The 25,394-nt window shown below is 38.7% G+C and overlaps 1 protein-coding gene across 1 annotated transcript; it reads right to left on the reverse strand.

Annotated features, from left to right (window-relative positions):
• Window positions 1-240: 240 nt before the first annotated feature.
• On the reverse strand, window positions 241-24,858 carry lrig3 (leucine-rich repeats and immunoglobulin-like domains 3). Its single transcript, XM_053508947.1, has 19 exons — window positions 24,448-24,858; window positions 19,628-19,699; window positions 19,469-19,543; window positions 11,944-12,072; window positions 10,518-10,661; window positions 10,289-10,432; window positions 9,956-10,099; window positions 8,885-9,028; window positions 6,939-7,019; window positions 6,735-6,806; window positions 6,539-6,610; window positions 5,842-6,005; window positions 5,248-5,577; window positions 4,868-5,149; window positions 3,838-4,311; window positions 3,524-3,682; window positions 2,971-3,111; window positions 2,570-2,764; window positions 241-1,167 (listed from the first exon to the last, which is right to left on the reverse strand). The coding sequence occupies exons 1-19, from the start codon at window positions 24,645-24,647 to the stop codon at window positions 911-913; spliced, it is 3,279 nt and encodes a 1,092-aa protein (XP_053364922.1). The 5' UTR covers window positions 24,648-24,858; the 3' UTR covers window positions 241-910.
• Window positions 24,859-25,394: the final 536 nt, after the last annotated feature.

The raw sequence follows: 25,394 nt of genomic DNA on the forward strand, positions 1-25,394 counted from the left end.
GGAACTTGGAGAAGCTAATAAACCTCACAACCACTGTTTCTACACCGAGACCAAACAAAGGTGAGGAAAAGCAGCCGAGGGATGTCATGCTGTCCTTAACATCACCAAAACACAATACAACTTTGGAAAAAATCTACTAGGACAGACTTTTTTCCAGAAATGCTTTAAAGAATATACTTAAATCAGCCCTTGACATGAATGTATTGGAAGGTTACAAATAAAGTCACGACAGTTTGTCCATGTAGCAGCACATGTTTTATTATCAAAGAGTGATATGTGCAAACCGGTGCTTTACTTAGAGCAAAAAAAAAAAAAAAAAAGCATATGCATGTATAACTGAACAGACTCACAAACAGAAATAGGCTAAGCATTGTATTCACTTGCTGGAGTACATCCTTTTTGAAGTCCTAAAAAGTCACTAGCCATATTATTACTAGGAAAAAGTACCGCCGAGATGTTGTGCTGTCATATGCAAACATTGCACAGAAACACAAAGAAGCCTTTGTGCAGAAGAGGTGGACCAGCCATTACAATTCCCTTATATTTATTTTTCTGATTATTTGACTCATGTCTGTTCATGACAACAATCTTCCAAAAAAAAAAAAAAGTATGCAAAATAATGGACCCTATTTACAGTTAATTTACAAAATAAAATTAACTTTATAAAATGTATATATATTTTTTGATATCTGTTTTTTTTTTGTACAAAAGTAACAGCGGATATATTTTTTAAAAAACAGTTTCAAACTTTCGGAAGGATTCCTCATTTTTACCTTCTACATTCAGAACCAGCGTGCACATCAAGCGTCCAAGCTGAGGTAGAATTCTTACATTTTTTCATTTTTCAAGGTTTTTTTTTAAAAAAACGAACAGAGGTTGCAGTCTTTTTTCTGTTTCTCTGCCTGTGGTGCTATGAAGAGCATTGAGAGCTCAGGCAGCTCTCCACTGTCCTGTTGCTGTCGAACGGCAGCTCGTACACACTGCTATCCTGTTCCAACTTTAGATTCTGAGAAAGCGAATGAGTGGAGAGTTCCTCCTCGTGCTCTGAGTCGTAGTCGAGGGCTGTGTAGATGTTCTCATGATGTGTCGCTCCTTTGTGAGACACTGAAGTGCACAGGCCGGGGTACAGCTCCTGCTGCGGTCTCCAGGGTGCTTTACCAAAAGTACCTGATGAGGCAGATGAAAACAGACTCGGTCATAAGAGCTGGGAACAGCCTTAATGTTCAGAATCAAGAAAATAAACACGTTCCAAACAAAACTAAATTGACATTTATTTAAATGTAGTTAATTTCCTCATTATACCTAAAACTAAAGGTGTACTTCTGCTTCAGGCTTGTCCACTACAAGATCTACCTAAATGTAAGTCAAAGATGTCTATCAAAAATGTAAAAAACATTTAATAAGCTGAGGAATTGTAGGAAAAAGCTTTGAGCCTAAACTCGATTATGCATTTTAATCAGTCTTTTGTTGGTTGAGTTGATTGAGTCAGGTTTCGATTAAGAATTTTTAAATTATTATGTTAAATTATGCGACTGAAATATAAACTTCTTGCATTTTCTGCAAAGTACTTACAAAATACAAATTTTGCGAAAAAAAAAAGAAAAAAGAATCGCTTGTTTTTTTTGTTTACATGAGTGGTTTGTGCATTACTGCCACCTACTGGACTGGAGCAAAAGATTGGCAAATGGAAAAAAAAAATCTCTTGGATGAGACACGCCGTTTAAACAATTACCAACATTAATGCACACAGCATTTCAATGTTTTAATTTTAGAAGTATTAATTACTATTTATTGATAAATCCCAATGGCTGAAATTCTAGTTAACAGTTTGGCTTGTTTGTATTAGTATTTTATTGCCAGATCAGCTTCTCAGGCTATTTCATGGCACGATTCATATAAAATATTAAGCTGGTTTATTCAAACCAATTTTATGTTATAATGTACGTGATTTAGAGAGTTGTGGGAAAGTAAAAAGGATATAATAATATATAAAAATAAATAAATATCACATTATAGCATGGTTATACATTTGATTCTTCAGGTGCACTTTAGATAGAAATTGTAAAAGTTTTTCTGGTTTTATCTTGCAGAATATGTTTTTTAAATCTTGTTCTGGTAGAAATTGTTTTCTTATAGTATTAAAAATTGGGCAGTGCAAAAGTATGTGTTTTATGGTTAAAGTAGTTCTGCAGAGCTGACATTTTGAAACTTCTTGATCTTTTACTATATAAGCATGGGTAATATTTGTATGGCCTATACGGCACCTTGTATATACGACCTGGTCGGGTTCTAATTAACAGTCTACAAAGTTTTAGATTCATACCTCTGAAGTAATGCAAGCCTAATATTGTGTGCTATCTCTGTGTACATCCAAAGATGTGAGATTTGCACCATTTTAAACTGGAAATACATTGAAGCCCTAAATGCCCATAACAACCTCTAAGCACATATATAGTAAGTAGTGTATCTGATGTATTAAATGTTCCACAAGTCATCTAGACACGAAAAGGATTTCTCACTGATATTTAAATGTAGACCATATGATTATTATAATAATTTATTTACTTACCCATGTAAGAGGCAGAAGGCAGTTGTGACTGCATACACTCTCCGCCATCACGCTGGACCAGCACCCCAGGGTTAACATGGTCATAAGAGTCTGAGGACAATGAAGGAGTGTACGTGTAATAATCTCTCTTTTTTAAGCTGGGGAGTGACGGGCTGTACGAATCTCTGCACATAAGCCTCTGATCTGCAGCACAGCCTGTAGGGTAAAGGATAAAACATGAAAACATGACAACATGACCACAATGCCAGTCAAACACAGTGAAGGGCATACTAAAGTTTATACGCTTCATGTCATCATTCAATTAAAAATATATATTTTTTAATCTGACTGGTTTTCTTATCGAAGGAACCAAGAAAACCAAGTAGCAAATACACCCAGAGTTCTGTACTTGTGTGTCTCACCTGTGTACATGTCTGTGGGGTCTGGGCCATACAGGTTGCCTCTCCTCAGCAGTGTGCCGATCGGCCCTTGGAAATGGCAAAGCAGAGGGTCGATGGCTGCCTCCATGTCTGTTTCACTTCCTGTGTCTAGCTGACAAACACCTGAAAGCAGCACAAAAGCCAGTATTACATAAATAATTTGGAGTTAATGGAACCATGCAATAAGTGTCGTCCTTGCCTATATGACTTGAGTCCTTTTTCTTTGATGCTGGATGAGACTGGAGAATGCACAATGATCTCAGTTCTCACTTTGCTTGTCATCTTATCTCACAGGTTTGCAGTGTATAGATTAAGGGACTAGTATGGCCATGTTAAAACCTTGATTCTGTAGTAAATGGACCATTTTTATACACGATTAGACTTAATGCATATTCTGACCCTTGACACTTTAAATTTACATTCTTTACCCTGGTGCCTTCACAAAACTAATGATGCATAAATCAAGCATGTCATCTTGGACTGAGGGCATGAGGGTGAGTGTTAATTTGTTACACTGGTGAGCCAGCTGTTTTACCTTTCATGTCTTTAGGTTGCAGGTAGAATCCTCCCATGGAAGAGCTCACGTACTGGTAATTGCTGCCGCTCTCAGAGGGCACATAACCGTCCTGACGCTCTGCCAACGTTCCCTGAGATGACAGATAGCTAGGAATGTCTGATGGAAGATTGGTCTCATCTATAGAGGGCAACAAGAACAGATTTTAAAGTCATCCATGCACACCAAACTGTAGCATCCTAATATTTCTATTTCTATGCACTTCTTTAAAATAATTAAAAATGAATTCTGTGAATTAAGATCATTCTTAGCTCTGTGCATGACTTGGAACTGACCGGTGTTGGTGACGCTGCAGTCCTCGTTGCGTCTGCGTGTGTGGTAGATGATGACCACCCACACCAGGGACGTCCCCACCACACAGCACACTACGGCAATTATGACGATGCCCACTGTGGTCCAGCCGTCATCCTCTGTTCCACTGCCTCCTGGGCCCAGTGCCCCGGTGCCTGCCTGGTTTGACTCACAGTTAGGGTTTGGCAAGACAGCCAGGCGCACATTTCCCCTCTCCGTTCCCAGCGGGTTAGACATCTCACAGGTGTAAGTGCCGGCATCGGTCTCTGCTGCGTCCACGATGATCAGAAGCTGGTTTCCAGCCGCAAAAAAGTGGCGCTCGGTCAACGCTAGCGGCCCATCGTCTTTGGTCCAATTTAGGCGTGGCGGGGGGCTTCCACCCGCGATGCACTGCAGCACGGCCGTTTCGCCTCTAGCTACAGTGCGGTCCGTCAGAGGACGCAGGAAAGAAGGCATTTCTGGGAAGAAAAATAAATTCCAGCTGAATAATTTTCTTGGGGGGGGTTTAAACATTTTAAGGTGATCTCAGAGCTATTTAAAAAATATCAGTCAGTTCAGACTAAAATATATTGAAAAAAGGCTTAAATCCTTATTACGCACAATGCTGAGATATTAAAAACGTACTATAATTGGATCTTGGAAAAAAATATTCTAGTGTTATGTCTAGTCACCCTGGAAAACCTAAACTATTAAAGCAACTTCAGAGCTGTGAGGTCAGCATTGGCACAATTCTTTGGCACAAGCTTGGGTATGAAAGAAGGGCAGGCTCCCATTATTTACTGTGTTGTGAAGCCAGCTTTGAACCAGAGACGTGCAAAAAGAGCTTAAAAATGAAAGTGACTAATGTTCGTTCTCCGCTGTGGCAATGAGGGGGGGAAAAATAAAATGGTACAGATTGCATCTTATCTTAGATACCTGGGTATTTAATCACCAAAGTAGCAGAATGATTTCAATCTTTTTATATGACCCTTTTGCTCTTATCACTTATGCTTTGACATTTCTTACATTTCTTACCTAGTACAGTTAACGTGGCATTGGCAGAAATGGACCCGGCTGTATTCTGGGCGGTGCAGCTGTACACGCCGATGTCTTCCGTTTTCACTTTGACGATGAAGAAGACGGCATCGCTGGGCATAACGTGCATCCGGCGCTCTCTTGCAGCTGGAAAGTCAGTGCCCCCGTCCTTCTGCCAGGCTATCTGAGGAGTCGGATGCCCGGTAGCGGCACACTCCAGCCGGGCGGTGGCTCCAACACGGACCGTCAGATCCATAGGGATTTTGGAAAACGATGGCAGCACTGGAGAAGATGGTGATAGACAAAAAAATTATAAAAGATTCTATAACTACTATAACTACTAACTAAGATAGAAACTGCTGTGGAATCGGATCACTTACTGTGGACAGTGAGTTTGGCTTTGGTGGAATAGGTGGAGCCAAAGTGGTTGGAGATGACGCACTGGTATTTGCCCTCGCTGGAAGATTCCACATGGCGCAGCTGCAGTGTGGTCGTGTACTCGGTAACCTGGCTCCCATCGCCGGCTTGCGCTCTGAGATGAGCCTGGTTGTGAATCTCTGCGTTGTTCAGCACCTCGTTGTCCTTCTTCCAGGCGAAGGTCATGGGCGAGTCACTGGAGCTGGCTGCCGAGCAAACGAAGGTCACGTTGGTGCCTTTGATGGCTGACTGCGTCTCAGGCTGCACCGTGATTTGCGGTTTGGGAAAATCATCTGTGCAAAGATGAAAAACAATTGGTTATAGTCGAATACAAATAAGATTTATACTGAACAAATGCAGACTAATAACTTAGTGTTTTATAGCATGCGAAATGTGTAAAATCTGGGAAGGCTTTGGTTGGATTCTTTGGTTAAATACATTTTTCGGTATAATCCCTTACGAAATTTCTTCCATGACAAATTTTCCACCGGGAGAAAGAAGGCATGCTCGGTCAGGTATAACATGCTGGGAAAAACGCACACCAGGCACCTACTCACCACAAACAAATTCGTCCTGGCTGACCGCAAAGACACTCTTGGCCTTCAGTGGCTGTGGATGGGCACAGCTGGCGTTACCTAAAGACAGAATGGCGTTCTCTGCCACCCACAGCGGGAACCACTTCAGTTGGCAGTCACAGAGAAGACTTGACGTGTTCAGGTGCCTGGGGAAAAAAAATAAAAAAGTGAGGACATATTCAGCGAGTCAATACAGACCAGGGTAGAAAAAAATTTGGTTTTAGTCAGACAGATGTCCAAACCAAATCGCTTATGAATACTTTCCAATTTTCTCATTTTCCAAGAAACAGATGAATCACTGCACTGGAATTATGCTGGTTAAAATTTTAGGGAATGAAAAAATAAAATAAAATAGCTACAGTGGATAGATGAAGGAAATAGATGGCACTTCATTGTGAACAATAAAACAAATCAAAAACAAATTCAGACCAATGCACTATTAACCCGAAGCCATTTTTAAAATCCAGACAACAGTAAAAAAAACTCGCCTGAACGCCTTAAATTTTAAAGAACAGGGGAATAATGAAATGCATTTCAGTAATTTTCATACAGTGAATCAAGTTACCACAAAGGTGAAATCAAGGTTCTGTCCAATGTCTGTCTGCTGCTTTTTAACAAACAAGATACAAATCTTGTGAAGTGCAGTAAAATAATCTCTATACACATTTATCACACTTACATTTCTTTTAGTTTCTTCATCTGGGAAAAAGGATTTCCTTGAATTGACATGATGGCATTGTTGCTGAGGTCACTGAGTTAAAAGAAGAGAAATTAAAACAAAGGATTACAAAAACCACAAAGTAGAACAGATCTGTTTAAGAGAGTCTAAGTACGAGTCTCAGAAATGAGTCACGTTCGTGTCTACAAGTACTCACAGTCGCTCCAGCAAGTCCAGTCCTGTGAACGACTTCTTGGTAACCGATCGAATCTGATTTCCTTGAAGAAATCTGAAAAATCCAGCAAGTCGTTTATTAAAAAAAATTAAATAAATAAAACAACCCACTTCATTGATTTAAAACATTTGGTGTTTTATGATACTGTTAAAATTTTTCAGCACAACATGAACTACAGGAACTCACAAATTCTGAAGATTGTTCAGTGCAGAAAAGGGTCCATTCATGTCCTCGATAGTCCAGGAAATCTCGTTATATCGCAGATCGCTTTAAATAAAAAACAAAACAAAAAAAATACATAAATAATAATAATAATAATAATAAAAAACACACATCTTATTCAAAACTTAAGACACAGAAATATTGCACATTTTTTAAAATAAAAATCTCACTTCACTTCTGGGTAGCTTTGGAAACTTCAAACAATTTTGTATTTAAATAAAATGTTTATCATATAGTAATAATCAGTATTGTAACATAACTTAGAAAAAACATTGAGCTAAACCTGATTAAACTTCATCTAATTAAACAGCTCAATGTTTAATTTAATACAATTTAATAGTGGTTTAAACAAATGTCCTCACATTAAAACAAATAAGTTACAAGGCAAATTTAATTTTTCTTATCCTCCAATGCCTTGTATTCACCCACTGCCTGAGGAGGAGGAGGAGGGACTCAGTTTTTGCCCCCTGGCCCTCCCTAACACCAAGCTTAACTACATTCAAATAGCTAGTTTCCTCCCCTGCAAGCCTGGTTACAAATGACTGGGTTAAGGGAGGGGACTGAGTGAACACACATGTGCTTGTATGCGAGCACACGCATGCACATGCACATACAGGCACGCACGCACACACCCTTCATGCTCAGTTGCCATTTGGTTCTGTTTAAGAAAGCCCAGAGAAGGGAGGAGAGGGAGCAGGGGGAGGGGAGTCTCTAAAGTTCAATAAGTTTAAGTAGAAACTTCCAACATGAATGTCTGCAAAAAAAAAAACAGGAAAGGAAAAAAAAAAAAAAAGGAAAAAAAAGAGACACCTGAAACAACCAACTGCTGCTGGTTCGACTTTTAAGGTTTGATTATAATACGTGTTAAAAAGAATTTCACTATTTACTATTCACTCAAACAGTAACGCTGTGTAGATCCTCATTGTTTCTGTTTATTACTTGTAGCACACGATAAAGATTGTTTTCTCCTGATTTCCTCACGATGGCTACGTTCACATTACCAGCCTGAAGCGACTCAAAAATTTTCATACTCTAATGTGACAGAGATCAGACAGAGACACACACAAGTCTTCAGGTCAATCTGTGTCAAGTCTGGTCCCAGACTGCATATTTACATCTGTTACAACGCGAGTCCAACGCGAGTCCAACGCGAGTCCAACGCGAGTCCAACGCGAGTCCAACGCGAGTCCAACGCGAGTCCAACGCGAGTCCAACGCGACTGAGGAATTTATCTTCAAATTAACCTGACGTCATCAGTCACGACCGCTGTGCTAGCAATAGCTGCAAAAAAAAAACAGCTAAAGAGAGGCGTCTGGCTTTCTTTTTTTCTTCTAGACTTCCACAAATACAGCTGGCTAATTACTTGCCATACTCCAGAGCTAAATCCCAAGCATATAATTGCTAAAATCAGACACACTGATTGAAATTAATGGGTGGTTGCACTAATATGACGTGTTTTAACTCAAATGGTGCAAACAAAACATATGTGTACATGTCATTTCAGAGGACAGACAGTGAAGACTTGTGAAGAGGAATATTGTCCAAATGTGAGCCGATAATGTATATAAATTGAACAACATGGCTTGTGATGTGAACTCAGCCTAATTTTGATGTATAGGGAATATTCTCATTCTCTCTGCATTTCTCTTTTTTGAGATTACAGGTATGCCATCTCTCTATGAAATTGCTGAACACCTTACTTTACATCTGGAACATGACCGGTGTTACAATCCTTTTTAAACCCAGCTGATCCAGATTGCATGTGTGTAACCAGGGGATCTAAAGTAGATGTCCAGTAACAAGACTGATGATCACTCGTATCCAAAGATTTAAAGCCCCAGTGCGAGGAGTGTGTGCAGTCTGATGCCAGGCACATAGCGCCGGCTTCGTTTCTACTCTGCAGTACTCACAGCGTGTGCAGACGAGCGAGGTCTCTGAAGGCTCCATCCGCGATGAAGCTGACGTTGTTGTAACCAATAGAGAGCTGCTTGAGCTCGCTCAGGCGCATGAAGCTGCCCTCCTCCAGCCGCACCAGCTGATTAGAGCTGAGGTCTCTGAAAGAGATACAAACACCGAATAAAATCAGACATCTTCCATTTTTTCCACAGTTATGGTCATGTTGCAAATTCCAGGGTGTGTACTAACATGACAAGTCACACAAACATGACCGGATTAGTAGTTAGATTAAGGTGTTTACAGTGAATACGAATAATCTACAGCACAATCTCAGATCTAAACAGTTAAGATTTACATCATTGAAACCAATAGATCAAAACAAAGCGACATGACTGCTTCATCACTTCTGTCCTGTGTAACGCCTGAAGCACTTGGTGTTGTTCGACTGGTCTGACACTAGTGTTAATTTTGCTGATGAACACAAAGATAAACGATATTCATCATCCACCCTTTTAATGAAAGGCTAATGAAATGAATACAATACATTTAGTTCGTAAAAGTGATTAAATAGGAAAAGGAATTAAAAGATAAATAAGAGGCGGCAGATGTGATGTTTTTAAGCTTTGTGCCGCCAAAAAAATCTGATATTTTGAGAGTTTAATTTTTTTCCTCCTTAGAAAAAAAGTCTTGAACAACAAAGTGTTGTTTCTTCATTATAAATTTTTTCATAAATCACTTCTGAATTACTTTAATTAATAAATATGCTTGCATGGGCAACATGATAAAATGCATTCCCACGTTTCCTCTTTAGTGTTTTCCATTGAGCCAAAGCATTTTCTCATTTTATTTCTGTGGAAACTATAAAGTTTTTCAAAATTCCACTCAAAACAAAATCAACTCTGCTTATTTCCAGTAAACACACGACTGACCATATTGGATCACGGCTATAAACAACACGAACGTTAACCAGCTTAGTAAGACAGTAAAACTACCCTTATTTCTTCCCCTCTCTCTTCCCCTTAATCCCTTGCTCGTGATTTAGTTAGAGAGAGAGAGAGAAAAAAAGACAGAAAAATGAGACGTACAGCTCGGCGAGTTTCGGACAAGGCTCCCAGGGGTCAGCTTTGATGCGAGTGATGGCGTTGTGTGCCAGATGCAGTTGCTGCAGAGACGACAGTCCGTACAGCCAACCCTTACTCACTTCCGTCAGGTTATTGTACTCCATCTGCCTGCTCACACACAAACATGCATATATTATTCTCCATCTTACAACCATGCAACATTTGTATTCAATTTGTGTGATTAAATCCTACAGGGTTGCATTTCTTACTTTACAAATGATTAACACATGTTATGTCGCTGTTAAACATAGCAGATATAAGATAATTCGACTGCTATCACAGCATCGTTGCACTCACAGTATTTCCATCGTGCTGAGACCCCAAAACGCTCCGTCCAGCAAACGCACGATGCCGTTCCTCTGCATGTTTAAAGACTGGAGAGAGTGAAGCCCGTTGAAGGTCAAGCTTTTAATTCGCCGTAACCGGTTCCGACTCAGATCTCTGCCGATCACACGCAGCAAAATGTTAAGGAAAGACGACAGGTATAGCGAGAATCTCAGAATCATTCACGTACTGAGCCACTTACAGGTGTTGAAGGTTGCCAAGCTGAAAGGTCTTGGCAGGAATGGAGTTCAGACGGTTCCTGTTCAGTCTCAACACCAGCAGGGTGTCGGACAGATTTTTAAAGCAGTCTGGTTCCAATGTAGATATGCGGTTGTTATTCAGAAACCTGAGAAAAACATGAAGATGAAGCTTCGCTTAGCATCGTTAGAAATAAATAAAGTTTCTTCATCAGACTGAATTCAAACTCTATGTCAGTGTAAAACTATTCTTGTGCTCATAAAGCCGTATTCAGAGTCGATGACTGAAATCGCATTTGGCTCTGCCAGCTGCAATATGATTCAACAAGCGCAAGAGACAAATTCAAAACGCAAAATGATTAGATGGCAAGCACTCAAACATGTACGAAAGACTAATAGACTTTACTGCCAACACATTAATGTATGAATAGTCCTTGGTAAACTGTTTAGGACGAATTAGGCTTAATTTCATTAATACTATGACATCCAGCATTGTTATTGTGCAGCTTAACAAAATAGCGCTTAATCCAGTACATTCTATTTTTGACTTGTTAACCAAATGTTATGCTTTTTATTAAATTTATAGAAAAAATTAATAAACAAATAGTCAGGCTCACGAAGGAGCATGCTTTTTATTTATGTTCTGATCATATTATGCATCAATAAAAAAAATCCCTCCAGGTTCCTTCATATAAAGGAGAAAGCATTTCTATGGACATTACAATAAAGCCGATGAGATTAATTAATGGCATCTTATTTACTGATTTCATAAGTGCTTTTTTTAAAATACTATCAGTAAGACATTTGATTATTGATGATTATTATGATTATTTTTTTTTGTCCTCTAATAATTTACTGAAATTGTTTGTTCTGTAAATATGCTCAACTATTAAAAGAGATGTTTTTCCTAATGAAAGAGTTCTCCTCCATCTAGCTTTAATGTCGCAAGCTGGACGGTGTTGAGTCATGTGGGTACATACTTGGTAAATACTTATATAATACAGAATAAAAAAAATATTACTAAATATTTATTTTCTATTAATATTTATAAATTATTAATAATTATAAACTAATATAAATTAATAAATATAAATCAAATCAATTATCTGCTGCAGAAAAGTATTTTTTATATTAAAATATAATACACACACACGTACAAATACAGTCAGTACAGCAAAACTGTAATGTTTCTTTATTGGATAATGTATACTATATGTTTAATAATTCTTATAATTTAATTTGGTATAGAAACTATTATAAATAATATAAATCTAACCCTGAGCTGTAAAGCTAATGAGCATTTTAAAGTTAAATAAACTTAAAGTATATATTATTAGCATACATTTTATATATATATATAAACTAGTTTAAACAAGATCCATGCTGAGAGGACAGAATACTGTACAGTATTTGTGTTCACAAACCACTCACAGGTTTTTCAGAGGGAGAGGAGGGAATCCCTTCACATCCACCAAGTTGTTGTTGCTAAGGTCCAGGGTCTCCAGGGAAGACAACCGTCTGTGCTGCTCCAGTGATATGCTTGAGATCTTGTTATTTGCTCTGGAAAAAAAAAGGTATTTAGCAGGACAAATTACTCCAGAGAAACAACAACATTCCCCTAATGGTGGTCAAAAATAGTGATGGTGAGCAGGCTCGTTTTATTCTTCCTGTGGTGGTGGCCCCCATAAGCCAGATTATAATGTCCTTAGTCATGCACTTGAAGAATTCCATGTTTTTCCTGTGTGCGTGCGTACATGTGTGTGTGTGCGTACATTGAGCCGGCGTTCTGTGCAACAGGTCAAAACAGCTGAATGTCTGAGTGGCGTGTTATTTTGTTTATAAGGTAATTACTTACAAGGTATTTAAAAAAAAAAAAAAAGGAAAAAAAAACCTGCCAATTACTTGGTCGATGAATAGCACTCCCTCAGTGAAAGCATGCCATGGTCAAGACCAGCAATTTCCTGGGTTGCACGCCTCCTAAATTGCAGTGCATGAGCTGCCTCTGTTATAAACAGAGACTGTACAGTGGTGCCTTTGTGTATGTACATATATGTGCGTGCGTGTGTGTTTGTGTGTGTCAGAGAGAAAGTAAGCGAGAGTAAGAGAGAACATAAGGGCGAAGGGGAGAAGGCTGAAGTGAATAAAGGAGTTGCTTAAAACATAGTGTAGGCCTTGATGAAAGATTCAACAATCCCATCAATAAGGATAGACGTCACAGAAAACATTCAACATTCAACTACTTGTTTTGAACCGAACACCTGTTTAGACCTTTCTCTATCTACCTGCGTCACCTACACCTACATTTCTACTCAGTAAACACTCCGACTCCAGTCTCATTTCCCCTGCCCCTGTTCACCCGCCCACTACCCGCCTCTTCTCTTGTTTGGAAAGAAAGAGAGGAAAAAAAGAAACCCCTCTTGGCTGTCAGCAATAGTAAGCCACGTACAGAAAAGGGTACAAGCTGCCCCTTTCTGTGCAGATTTGCACAGAGCTTCTGCATGCGGCATAGTCACATCACCTGGGGTTGTGTTTACACACTCCCTGCTGGCCTGCATCCTGAATATCCAGGTAGGCAGAAAATAAATAAATCCTCTAGGCTTTGTGTCAATGCTGTACCAGCTGCCTGAACCTCGGAAGAAGCAGAAGGGGGAATCCCACGAACAGGATTTCCACCCACCTGTATTTATCTGCATTATTTAAAAAAAAAAAAAAAAAAAAAAACCACTGTTACCCCTACTCCTTTATGAACTTGTACTATCAGCCCATTATGTCTGAGTGCATGAAATCAAGCGGATACGGGCTTGTGAGCGGAAACACCACGTTTAAGAGAAAAAGACAATGCAGTATGGACAAGCCGGTACAAACTGACAGAACAGCCACAGAAACTCAGATAACCACTCTGAACAGCTGAAGACGTTAAAAAGCATAGACTGGACTGTTGAATCTTGGTTTTAAGATCACAGGACCAGAATTTAGCACCAGTAGCACAAAACCATGGCCTCGACCTTTTAAGTCCAGGCTGGTGCGATGTTTTTTGCCACTTTTTTGGCTTTTTATTTATATCACTTAGTGCTGGAATGCCACATGCTTTGCAGTACTGTTACTGAGCATGCGTGTCTCCTAATGGCCACAATTTATTAAAGCATGATAATGAGCCATGTCAGATAGCGCATGTCATCTCGAACTGGTTGCATTAACATGACCGTGAGTTCGATGCTCTTCAGTACAGAATAGTAAAGGCGTTTTCATATTAGGAGCATGAGTTCGTTTCCCAGCAAACACTTGACCCCAAATGTCTGATTAAGTTTGATGAAATGAGAGAGAACACAATCGTTCCATGCTTGAGAACTGTGCCCAAGTCAAGTGGAAAAAAGTCCCCCCTACTGGTGGGGAGGAATTGGAACAACCAAATTAGGGAAAAAATTTGGGGAAATTTTTAAAAAATAATAATAAATAAAAATTAGATATGGAAGTCAATCGTATGCAAAATCGGAAGTTGATGCGACATCAGCACCACCTGTGAACAAGTTTTATTCTCTGACCAACAGACAGTAAAAAGGCACCCAAAAGTGTGCCTTTTAACATCTGTTCCTGAAATATCAATAATTTTGGACATAGCGCCAAGATTGACTTCCTTGTTCTGTTACTTCTCTCGGTGTTTAACAGCAGCTCACAAAGCAACTATGTGAACACTGCCACCTGCTGTACTGGAGAACAAAGAAAAATAAATGATGTGAATGCTGACCAGCAGACGAGTGGAGAGGGGGAACAATAGTTCCTGGCACGGTACAAATCAAATGGTGCATAATCCAACCTTGCAGAATATTCACGTAGCCCTAGCTGACCAAAACCTCGACTATTATTTTTTAGAACGCACTATTTATAAATCTGGAATAAAAAAATAAAAAACAGTACACTGAGTAAGGCTTTGAAACAGTTGGAAGGGAGTCAGTGTGTAGTTTCACCAGAGCCTGTTTGTTTCCACCTGTTTATCGCCCGTTCCACATCTTTGGATTAGCAATACTGGAAACTTGAAAACAAAATTTGCCAGTTCTTCAGCTTCAAGATGACTTGCTGTTCATATCAAATAAAGATCTTTGCTGATTTCAGAATAACAGCCAGGACCTGATCGCGAGCGTGTCCGATTGCTCAACACCATTTGCAATGGAATCGGCGCTATATATTGAATGTGCCGTTTAAATTTTTTTTCCCCACCTGCTCTTTTCTGCTGCCTGAAACACCAACGACGATGTGTGTGAGTGAGTAAGTAAGTGAGTGAGTTCCAGACTGCCTTATCTCTTAATCTCGCACTCCTTCAAGCCTGGGGTGCACACAGACAAGTGCCGCATTGTGCCTTGAAAAACACACACTTCAAATTTGTTCGGCCAATTTTTGGCAAATAAGCTTGTTATCCATCATTACACCAATGGTTTCAGGCTGTGGCCAGGGCTCCCTTCATTTTCACACAAAACTGTTTCCAAAGTGGCGGGTTTGGCTAAACACAGTAAGCCACTACTACGTAAGCTACTCTCTATAAATATATATATGGGCATTTAAGATATATCCATATAATGCATCATGTAGATATCGCCTACAAGTCTTTCCCCTTTTTAACCTATCTGCAGAGACAGCACATTTGATTTTCTACACACCCCCACAGCAAGAGCATTTAAAACACCTCCCTATGAAACACGATTTCTGCATGCTTTCCCAATGAAGTCAGGAGAAATCTGCAAAATGAATTAATAAGACGGCTACAACTCTAAAGGGCTTCCAAAGCCCCGGTGCAAATTTTCCCCTCTTTTTTTTTATTTTTTGCACCTCCTCTTTCGCTGTGGGTTATGAGGTGAGGAAGGGGGGAGGAGGGAGGGAGAAGGCCTGGAGTATCGAATGCCACTTAGTTCTTATTTAAACAGTAAGGCAGACATAGCGGCAGCTCTCATCGACTCGCCTGACCCAGGAGCCCGGAGAAAAACAAACGCCGATAACTCGACAGCTGGGAGCAATTCAATCATCAGCGTTTTATAAAATTGAACAATTTGCATGGAATTTGTTTGGAGGGGCTTGTCCTTTCGATGACGCTGACTTTATTCTATCCTTTATGGCTAAATTATTATTATTATTATGATGGTCAGCATCATTATTATCATAATCATCATCATTATTATTTCTTTTTATGTCCATCTGCATAATTATTTATTGGTTTGATACCCTAATACAAATTAAATAGCTAGAGGAAGTATTTTAGGATCATAAAAGATAATAAAACACTATTACATTATTATACAATATATTAGAAAAGCTTTTTTTCTGTCCTCAAGCCTAACTAGATTGGATGTTAGACTGATAATATTAAATTATTATTATTTTAATAATAAAAAAAAGATTTTTTTATTATTATTAAAAATAATAATAATAATAATAATAATAATAATAATAATAATAATTATTATTATTATTATTATTATAAAATAGTTATTTAAATTAAAGGGATAGTTTGGAATGTTTCAAGTCTGTCTTATATTAGAATTGAAGTACATTACAATAAGTCCTGGTTGTAATAACTCTTTCCTGCTCTGCACACCGATCGTGAGTTTTGTCACCTGGAGCGCGAGTATAATGTAAGCATTTGGAGCCAAATTCCACAACACTCATTTCGTGCAAAAATGCATTCCAAAGTTCAACTGAAGCTTCTTCAGATTTAGGCAATGAGCTTTAGGCTTTAGGCTTACCGTATGGCTACTTCTGGTAAAAAGAAAAACTTTACATTTGTACTAATTAAACTAAAACTTCAAAGGACACCACTTGATTTATCTCAGTGAAAATGCAGAAGCTGGAAAACTTACAATGTGCTCTTACTGTATATGCACCTTAATTTTGACTTGAAAAAAAATCCAAACTCTCTCTCTTTCACTGGTAATCTTTTTTTTTTTAATTATATTTAAAATAATCCCTAACTGTGTTTTACTCGCATACCTCCACAAGAGATTTAACAACGAATGATTTTCATGACACAGTGCTGGGTACATAGAGCTTAACTGCACTCAAGAAACACAGTCTAGTCCCGACTTAGAGCTATACGATTGGCTCCCATTTCACACTCACTTAGGATCTAACCGAATCGGTCACGTGACGATTCTTGTAGCCAATCAGAATGCAGAAAATTTAATCGGATGCTTCCTGCATCATAGTCGTGAATGAAGCTGTGAGAATCATTATTATAGAAGAGGATGACTTAAGCCTGGAGCATCTGCAACATTACAGACCCCACGTGTCTGAAAAGAACTCCTTAAATCCATCCCTTTATTGCATTGACTTAAAACTTGAGTGTATTTACAGAAAAGCTTTTCTCAAATCCATCATCCATAAAGGTTTAATAAACAACACCCACGATCCTTAAAATTACACCGAATTTTGTTAACTTTTAAAGCTGGGCCTTAAACACTGATGTTTGTCTCCATTTATATTCTTTGACACACAGTCAAGTGCTCACACTCTCTTCTGGCTCGCAGCAGTCATGGTTTCTATTACAGGCGCCACAGCACAAGACGGAGTCATCAGATGGCTTTGCCAACTTCTGTTCTCTTTCCAGGACCAAATACCACACACATGCGCACACACAAACCTACTGAAGGAAAAAAGAAAAGGCGCACATTGCTGATAGATCCTCGGCTGAGCTTTAGGAACGCTGCTGAAGACTTTCAAAAGATTGTGTGTGGTAGAGGATTAAAAATGTCAAATAGTCTCTCAATCACACATCTTAGGCAAAATTTAAAAAAAAAAAGGAGAGAAGAAGAAGAAGAAGAAGAGTGCTTAAACAACAGCTGGATGAGGTAAAGTCTTATAATAAAACAAAGTCTTATAATAAAACAGTCACCCAACTGTTATTAAAAAGTTTGAATTGATTTCCAAAAGCCTGAAATGAAAAGAAAGGCTCACAAGCATTGATCTGAAAAAGCTGTTGTGAAAACCTTCACACCAGAATACACAGGCTAGCCGTTTCCTAATTCACACCTGCACATAACTGGGAGATACCGTGCGTGTGTGTGCGTGTGTGTATAAAAAGCTGATCTATGCGAGTCCACACTTGAACACCCCTCGGCAGAAGTGTGTGTCCCAACACGTTGACTTAAGCGTCTGGGGAAGGATACAACGTCTAGTCTTTGGCTCCGTCATACACAGTGTCTAGTCTAGTACTCGATCATATACCGCTAACCTAGGACCTAAACCTGTGTGATGAGTTAGTCAGTGCTGTTCTTATTAAGCAAATAAGCTCATAAAAATACACTTACACACCAGTTCTAATATGTTGCTTGACTCGAAAACATTGCAAACACTTAAAACAAAAAAAAAACAGAAGAAAAAAATTAAACAAAGAAAAGCCACCTCACACCTGAAGCGCTTTATTTTTGGTCACGTTTCATAGAAAAGATAAAGATAAACTTTTGTGCGACTCAACAACCGTCTGCATAAAAACATGAACGTGTTCAACCTGTTGTGCTTTTATGGATATAGATATAGATATAACATTTCTCCCCCACGTTAGAGCACGAGGTGAAATCACACACTTTAGAGCAGGATGGGAAACTGCAGAGATGCACTCTTCCTCTATTCTTGGCAGAACCACAAAAGGAACTGAAGCCCTGTGGACTGGACAGGTTGAAGGTCATGTTACACAGGCGTGCCGCATAAGTGTTGCACTCTGTAGGAATTCTGGGTCAGATTGTACAGCTCATGCATAATTAATCATGTTGGGGCATTTTCTTTTAGATTCATAGGCACAGTGTTACAGTGGTGGTATTGAGATTAAATGGAAATCCAGTGTTTTAGTGACATTGTCGTTATTTTACAAATTTGAGAATCAACATAATATGAATAGTTTGTTATTTTATCCAATGAAATGACTATACAACGATCGATACTTAGTATGAAGTCATCATTCATTCTTTAAAGCGCAGTCAGATAGATGTCAGGCGTCACAATCCATGCTGACTTGATCGCTTCCTGATGATGTAGAGAAATATGCCGCACAAAAAAAGTGAAGCCACTTCACTACAAAAGCATTTTTGAAGCACTTTTTTTTTTCTAGTCACGTTTTAAAGAAAAGATAAAGATGAGCTATTGTTCTAGATCCACACTCTGGTTCTTTGACTTAACAACTGGCTGCATCAACATTTGCCACAATTCACATGAGAATTCTATACGTTTAGCCATTTTTGTGCAGAGGTGGACACCCCAGCTTCTGAAAGTAAAAGTCCTGCCTATATTTGGTCCATCCATCTGAAACCAACTAGATAGTGACATCACCTGTCTTGTGCACACGTGGAAGGTCTTAATACTTTTGCCCATCACTGTAGTTAGCTATAAGTAGAACAGGACGTTTGCCTGATATAAGGAGAATTAAATTCCCCCCACAAAAAGCATATGTTGGCTAAATAAATTCTTCTATTTTAAGTTTATATCATCCCAATTGGAAACATCACAACCTGGTTTGGGAACAGCAGCATGCAGGACAGACGAGCTCTACAGACAGTGGCACGATTAGCTGAGCGCATCATTCACACCGAGCTCTCTAACCTGCACCCGATCTACAGCAAGCGGAACTGGACCAAGACCAGGAAGATGACATCAGTCATTATGTAGCACATTACTTACTTTTCACTATCGTATCGTGTATGGTTGTGTACTTGAGAAATCTAATTTGAATTATGATTACAATAACGTTAAACGATAGGAAAGACTAATAGAATCCGGATAATAAGTCAACATTGACTTCGAATCAGTAAGTCAATATTTGCAGTCTGAAAGACTGACACACAACAGCTGGATATATGATACACCTGATGATACAAGCTGGCACTCAAGCGTCTTTTTGCAAAGTGATGCACGAGGATCAGGATAGGAACAATGAACGTCAAACAAACAAACAAACAAACAAACAGAAAACTTTACTCACAGAATGAGGGTGCTGATATTGCCAGAACACGGACCGAAATCTGGCACCGTCTCCAGTTCGTTGTTATCCAGCTTTCTGCAAAAGAAGCACAGATGCGGTCAGCGCGAGACACCGGGAGAGACGGCACAAACACCTCTGTAAGGTGAAGGGCGTACTTACATTTGGGTTAGGTGGTGCGGTCTGGTAAACAGTGCTGCAGGAAGTGTTCGTAATTTGTTATGGCTCAGGTCCCTGTGAAGAAAAGCATTCATCAGCGGCAGGCATGCACCACAGCATGGAGCCTTTCATCACACGCTGCACACATTAGCTCCTCGCACAAATGCACAGGGGAGACATTCGACAGCGCTTTATCAAACGTGGTTTAGACAGCGGCGCAGATAAAGCCTGACTAAAACGCTGAAACATTTCCACTGGCCACTGTACTGCATGGTTTTTTTTTGGTCTTTTTAATGGATGCTATGTTTAAACAATTGACATGATCAAGTTTATCAGCATTACCATTTATACATCACACATCCAACGTGAACGACAATGTGAGGCACATTTTCTTTCCAAAATTCTGCAATCAAGTATTTGTTTTTTATTCTCTCAGAAAATTTAAATATCTTAATTCGAGATCATTACTGTCCCGTTATACCCTTTTGTGTAGTTTACGTCAGACATTAGAGATGATTATTTTTAGAGAGAAAATAAATTATTTACGGTCGAAAAATTGGTCACGTATCAGAATTCTTTTATCATCACACTGTCTCCAAAAACGTTTAATTTATACTTGTTTGCACTTAACATGGTAAAACATGCAGTGTCTAACCCTGCAGGTGGTGCACTCTAAATGATTAACACATTGGCAGGCAGCACAAAGTCGTCTGTGTTAAAAAGCAAATTAGTGAGGGGGGGGATGTTATATCAAATTAGATTATTTACAAAATCGTGATACTGACGAATCGCCATCCACGTATCGCAATATATAATATGGTATCGGGTGATCCCTGGTGATTCCCGGCCCTAATAAATATTATTTGAAACAAAACAGAACATTAAATTAATTCAAATGGTTTTTTCCATGGGCTTTAAATGACGTTTAAACGACGATGCTATCTGATACAGCTGAAAGCAATTGCAGTTTTTGATTTTCTTCCCAGGATTATTGCTTTTATTATCTTTTTTATTATTATTATTATTATTATTATTATTAATTTTATTTTGTTAATAGTGAAACATAAATGTTAAACTGTTGCTTGTAAACCTCATCCTGGAAAGTCATGGGAAAGAGTCCCAAATCGTTCTTTTCAGTAAGGACGAGCTGAAAGCGGGCCTCGAGGAGGGCTAGCTCAGGGAGGAATCTGTGCTCAGTAAATCTGGCGCTGGAGTTTCCTGACGTTGCGCTCAATCTCCACTGCGGTGCCATCTGGTCTCAATCAGCGTCGGCGCAAAGCAGGGGGGAAAAGTAACAACTCTTAATCTATTCACAATGCAGCGAGAACGAGCACCGCCTACAAGTACCATACCCATGTGGTGGTGTGTTTTTTTTTCCCTACTCTTATACTAGAGTTCTGCTGGCATTTCACATGGGAGAAAGGCGAAGCACGAGTTCTTGAATTGCGCGTGCTTCTTCTGGTATTCCAACCGGCCTCTGTTTATCCGTACAAGTTTTGTACACTTGAGTCGGAGTGAAGAAGTGTACAAGCAGAAGTAGATAACACGGTGTGTTTATCGCAGCTGCACTTCCTCTGTAAATCCATGTCATAAGTGGATCAGATAAGGACCCTCCTGTGTGTACACTTCTACATTGGACTGGGCCACTAGAGGCTTCCGAGAAGTGTGAACAAGAAAAAAAAAATAGTGGGAGAGAGAAGACCTATCCAGCCTCTTGTTACGATGAGACAGCCCATGTCAGGTTTGTGGGATAATCAATCAAAGGGCAGAGTGGGTCACTGAAACAGCAAGTGCTGATTATTTACACACACACTCCCATTGCTGTCACAAGCTTATATAATTTAATCACACATTCAGAATTCAATAGTATAACACACAAAATAAAGTCTGTGATTATAAAGTAGAATTTTTTTGATCTTTCAGAATTTCTCCCTAAACTGATTAATATAATCTTATACAGTAACCAGCTTTGTATAAGTTCACTCTCTAAAAAGTCTATTTAGAGCATTTATCAGGGCTGTTTTGGTATTAAATGTGCACTCTGCCTTCATCACACATCAAAGAATCACAATAAATGCTTAATCTTACTTATGATTAAAAGATGATTACAACGTTCATTTAATTTAAACAGCTTGAAAAAATAGCAAGCCCCTACAAAATAAAATGTGCTAAAACAAAAAGACTGGAAGTTTACGTATACATATATAGATATGTTTTTATTTATATGCCATGTGACTAGGACTAGTTATATCATCATGGCTGGAACAGAAAAAAAAAAGCTTACAGTGAAGTGTTTATTTAAAGTAAGAGTTTACATGGGAGAGCAGTTTGAAAGTTGGCCTCAGGTGACTTTTATGATCTTTGCAGAAGCTTACATAAATCAATCTGTTAATACTTCAGTCTTAAACTTTTATATTTATATATCTACATAACTTACATTAATTTAACATCTTTAGAGATGAGAAGCACCAGGGAGCTAATTTGCAAATATTTCTGTAAATATCATGATTTTATAAAATCATAACATGGCAAATATTATATATATATATATATATATATATATATATACTTTTTTTAGATTTTGTTACAGTTTTAATCAAACTTAAAATTATTCACCCCTATCACACAGGACACTGTGCAGCCTGCCAGTGTGTGAATAGTTTAGAGTGTGCCACCTGTATGAGTACTGAGGAACCGAAAAATTTCACCACGTATACATTTTTAGAGGGATTTTAAAAAGCGATTTTGGAGACAGTGTGGCGCATAAAATGTGCCAATATCGCAATACATAAATGAATAAATTTTTATCCCTATTTCTACTACATGAAAACATAGGATTAAGATATAACATAGGGTGTGGAAAAAGTAACACTGCACTATATGCTCGACAAAATGCATTTGTGCCTTAATGTAATGCAATGTCTGTAAAATTATTAGGTTAGACAGTTAAATAGTGCTTTAAGACTTAATTTATATACTCTGTAATTATAGTACGTCTATTTTTTAAGTTAATGAAGCAAGGACATTCACTTGATAATTCAATACATTCATGCCTCACTTTTCTTCCTCACTTTTCAAGGGGCTTGAGGCTTTATCCGTGCCCCCTCCTTTTGCTCTCTCTCTCACTCTCTCCGCCTGTGAAAGTTACACAACCAGATCCTCATGGAGCAGCTCCTTAACGACTTCACTACTTAGATTTAGGCACTAATTCAGCAGAAATAACGGGCTGCAGGAGAAAACAAAGGGCTGGGGCGGTCGGGGGGCCTTACAACGTGCCGGGGAGGTGTTTAGAAATTAGCATGGTGCTGCACAAAGGACTTCGTTCCCCCTGCAGCTATGACTTGTTTTTTTGGCATAGAAGCAGAAGGAGGTGCCTGTCTGTGGTGGGAGAAACTTTCCACACTTCTTTTCTACGGTCGTGCCAAACAGTCAGTGAAAGAAAGAAAGAAAGAAAGAAAGAACGACACACAGCCTGCTGCAAAGACTTGAAGGGAATCTGACTTTTTAGCTCTTCCTCTAACTGTACACACACTCATTCTCAGCTACATGTTTAACCTGAATATTACCTAAACTTTGCTGTGGGAATATGGACAATCCACAGTGTGAAAAACTGACATTGCAGATTTCAGCATATCATGGGCACTGATAAAAGAAAATTGATGTAAAAACTGCATTAGGGGTGTTAAATCCTTTTTTCAGTTAAACGCGCACACAGTATTTAGTGTCTACATTCTCAAATCTTAATTTTGTCACTTTTGGCACAAGTGCTTTGCGAAAGTCAACTTGCCTCAAGAACCTACTTGAGTAGAAGGAAACAAACTTTTGCACGACTTTTTGAAGGAAAAAAATGGCTTTGCATGTGCTCCCTGAAAAGCTGCGTAATGTTTTTTGTGTATTACATATATGTAAATATATATTATATAAACTGATATGTATATATATATATATATATATATATATATATATATATCACACACATGATGTTCTTTGTAATGAAACTCAGGATAGCTTACTACATCCAATAACCTGTGTGAACACAAAGATTCACTTCAGGTGGAAATTAATACAGACTTCAGCCGTCTTTCAAGCCGAACCAAATCCCGATATCGAATTTACCCTTTTCCTTAGGTATATTCATGAGGCCTGGGGGGGGTGGGTAAGTAGATGTGAGTAGGTATTGTCTAAAACATTTTTTGTTAGTCAGATTTGTATTAAACCCTATTGACAAAGTTTGGTAGATAGACAAAGCATAATTATTGATATCACAGACTCTCTGGCGGTACTTTCCAAATCTCTGAATATCTCCTAACCATGGACCTTTAAACACATGAAGACATTTAGAAAAAGAGGGAAATAAAAAATAATCCTATAAACTTTTAGTGTTATATTGAAGTCATAAGTGTTCACTTTGTATTCGGTTACTGAATCAAAACACTTAAACTGTATCTAAAGCTTTAAAACACCTTTTGTTATCACTTCAGCCCTTTCAACAGTGGCAAATAAAACCCTGAATAGACTCCACAGTAGGGTGTAGAAAAGAGTTAATTGAGTTAGAGATAAAGAAAGGGGGAGCTGACTATCTAGGAGCCCTAGATGGAGGGATTTGCACATGGCCCAAGAAGGGGGAAAATATTCCATAGGTATAAGTGGAGGGGGAAAACAAACAATATATAAACTACTGAGACTAAATAGAAACCAATGCTGAGAGAAAGAGAGTTTGTGTGTGTGATTGAGATAGATTTAGATTCGTCGTGCAATTAATTCAGCAACTTTGTAACTCAGTGCGACTTTGGAACTCTTGGAGTAAAATGTATCTCACTTACACTTGTGTGATCCATGAAGGGAGTCTTTGAAGATGATGCAGTTTGGAGCCTTTCATGAGCCGACTACAGTCCAGTAAAGAGCCAGTGCACGTACAGGGACTCGGACACGGCTCTAAACTCTCCGTGTCGCCGTGTGTGAGTCGCGCTGCGGCGAAAACCAGCAGAAGAGCCACATAACCTCCAGCGCCGAGCGGCGACATTTCCCCCCCAAAAAAAACACTCTTTCTTTTCTTCTTTACTCCACGAAAGCTCCGAATTTAACCCAAACACGTCGTTCTTCCTCCAAAGTACCAAGCTTCTTCAGAATTTCTTCTCTAGAGAAAAGTGAACATATATACACACACACACACTAGTCCGACCGCTTCGCTCCGTCCATCCTCGTGTGAAAAACTTTGGCTCCTCTGTGTTTTTTTTTCTCTTCACTGGAGTTGAAGCGCGTCGGCAGACATTCCAGAGGCTCGGATCGAGCGCGCTGATTGGCTGAGAAAACGGAAGTGATCCGCGGAGCACTATGGGAAATGTAGTTTAAAATGTAGCCAGTGGAGGGAAAAAACTATACGTGATTGTAGGCTTCTGTTGGAAAGCGCACGTGAACAAGTTCTTTAATTTTATATAATAATAATAATAATCTGTCTTTAGATAGATAGATAGAGCATTAATATAGATATTAGTTAGAAGATAGATAGATAGATAGATAGATAGATAGATAGATAGATAGATAGATAGATAGATCATTAATATAGATATTATTCAAATTCAAATTCAAATTTTATTTGTCACATACACAGTCATACACGGTACGATATGCAGTGAAATGCTTAGACAACTGCTCGTGACCTAAGAATATGAATAGTAAATAAATATGAAAATTAAAATAAAGGGTAAGTTTAACTAGAGAAAAATAAAATAAAAATATACAAATAAAAGTTAAAAATAAAACATCTGTA

Source organism: Clarias gariepinus, chromosome 12 (assembly GCF_024256425.1).
Source record: "Clarias gariepinus isolate MV-2021 ecotype Netherlands chromosome 12, CGAR_prim_01v2, whole genome shotgun sequence".
Lineage (NCBI taxonomy): Eukaryota > Metazoa > Chordata > Actinopteri > Siluriformes > Clariidae > Clarias > Clarias gariepinus.

Bases quoted from the DNA above. Each gene is read 5' to 3' on its own strand.
- lrig3 (XM_053508947.1), bottom strand. From the start codon at position 24,647: ATGTCGCCGCTCGGCGCTGGAGGTTATGTGGCTCTTCTGCTGGTTTTC. The intron at 10,662-11,943 runs GTGAGTGGTTTG...TGTTTTTCTCAG, and splicing joins CCTCTCCCTCTGAAAAACCT to GTTTCTGAATAACAACCGCA. The intron at 10,433-10,517 runs GTAAGTGGCTCA...TGTGATCGGCAG, and splicing joins CTTGGCAACCTTCAACACCT to AGATCTGAGTCGGAACCGGT.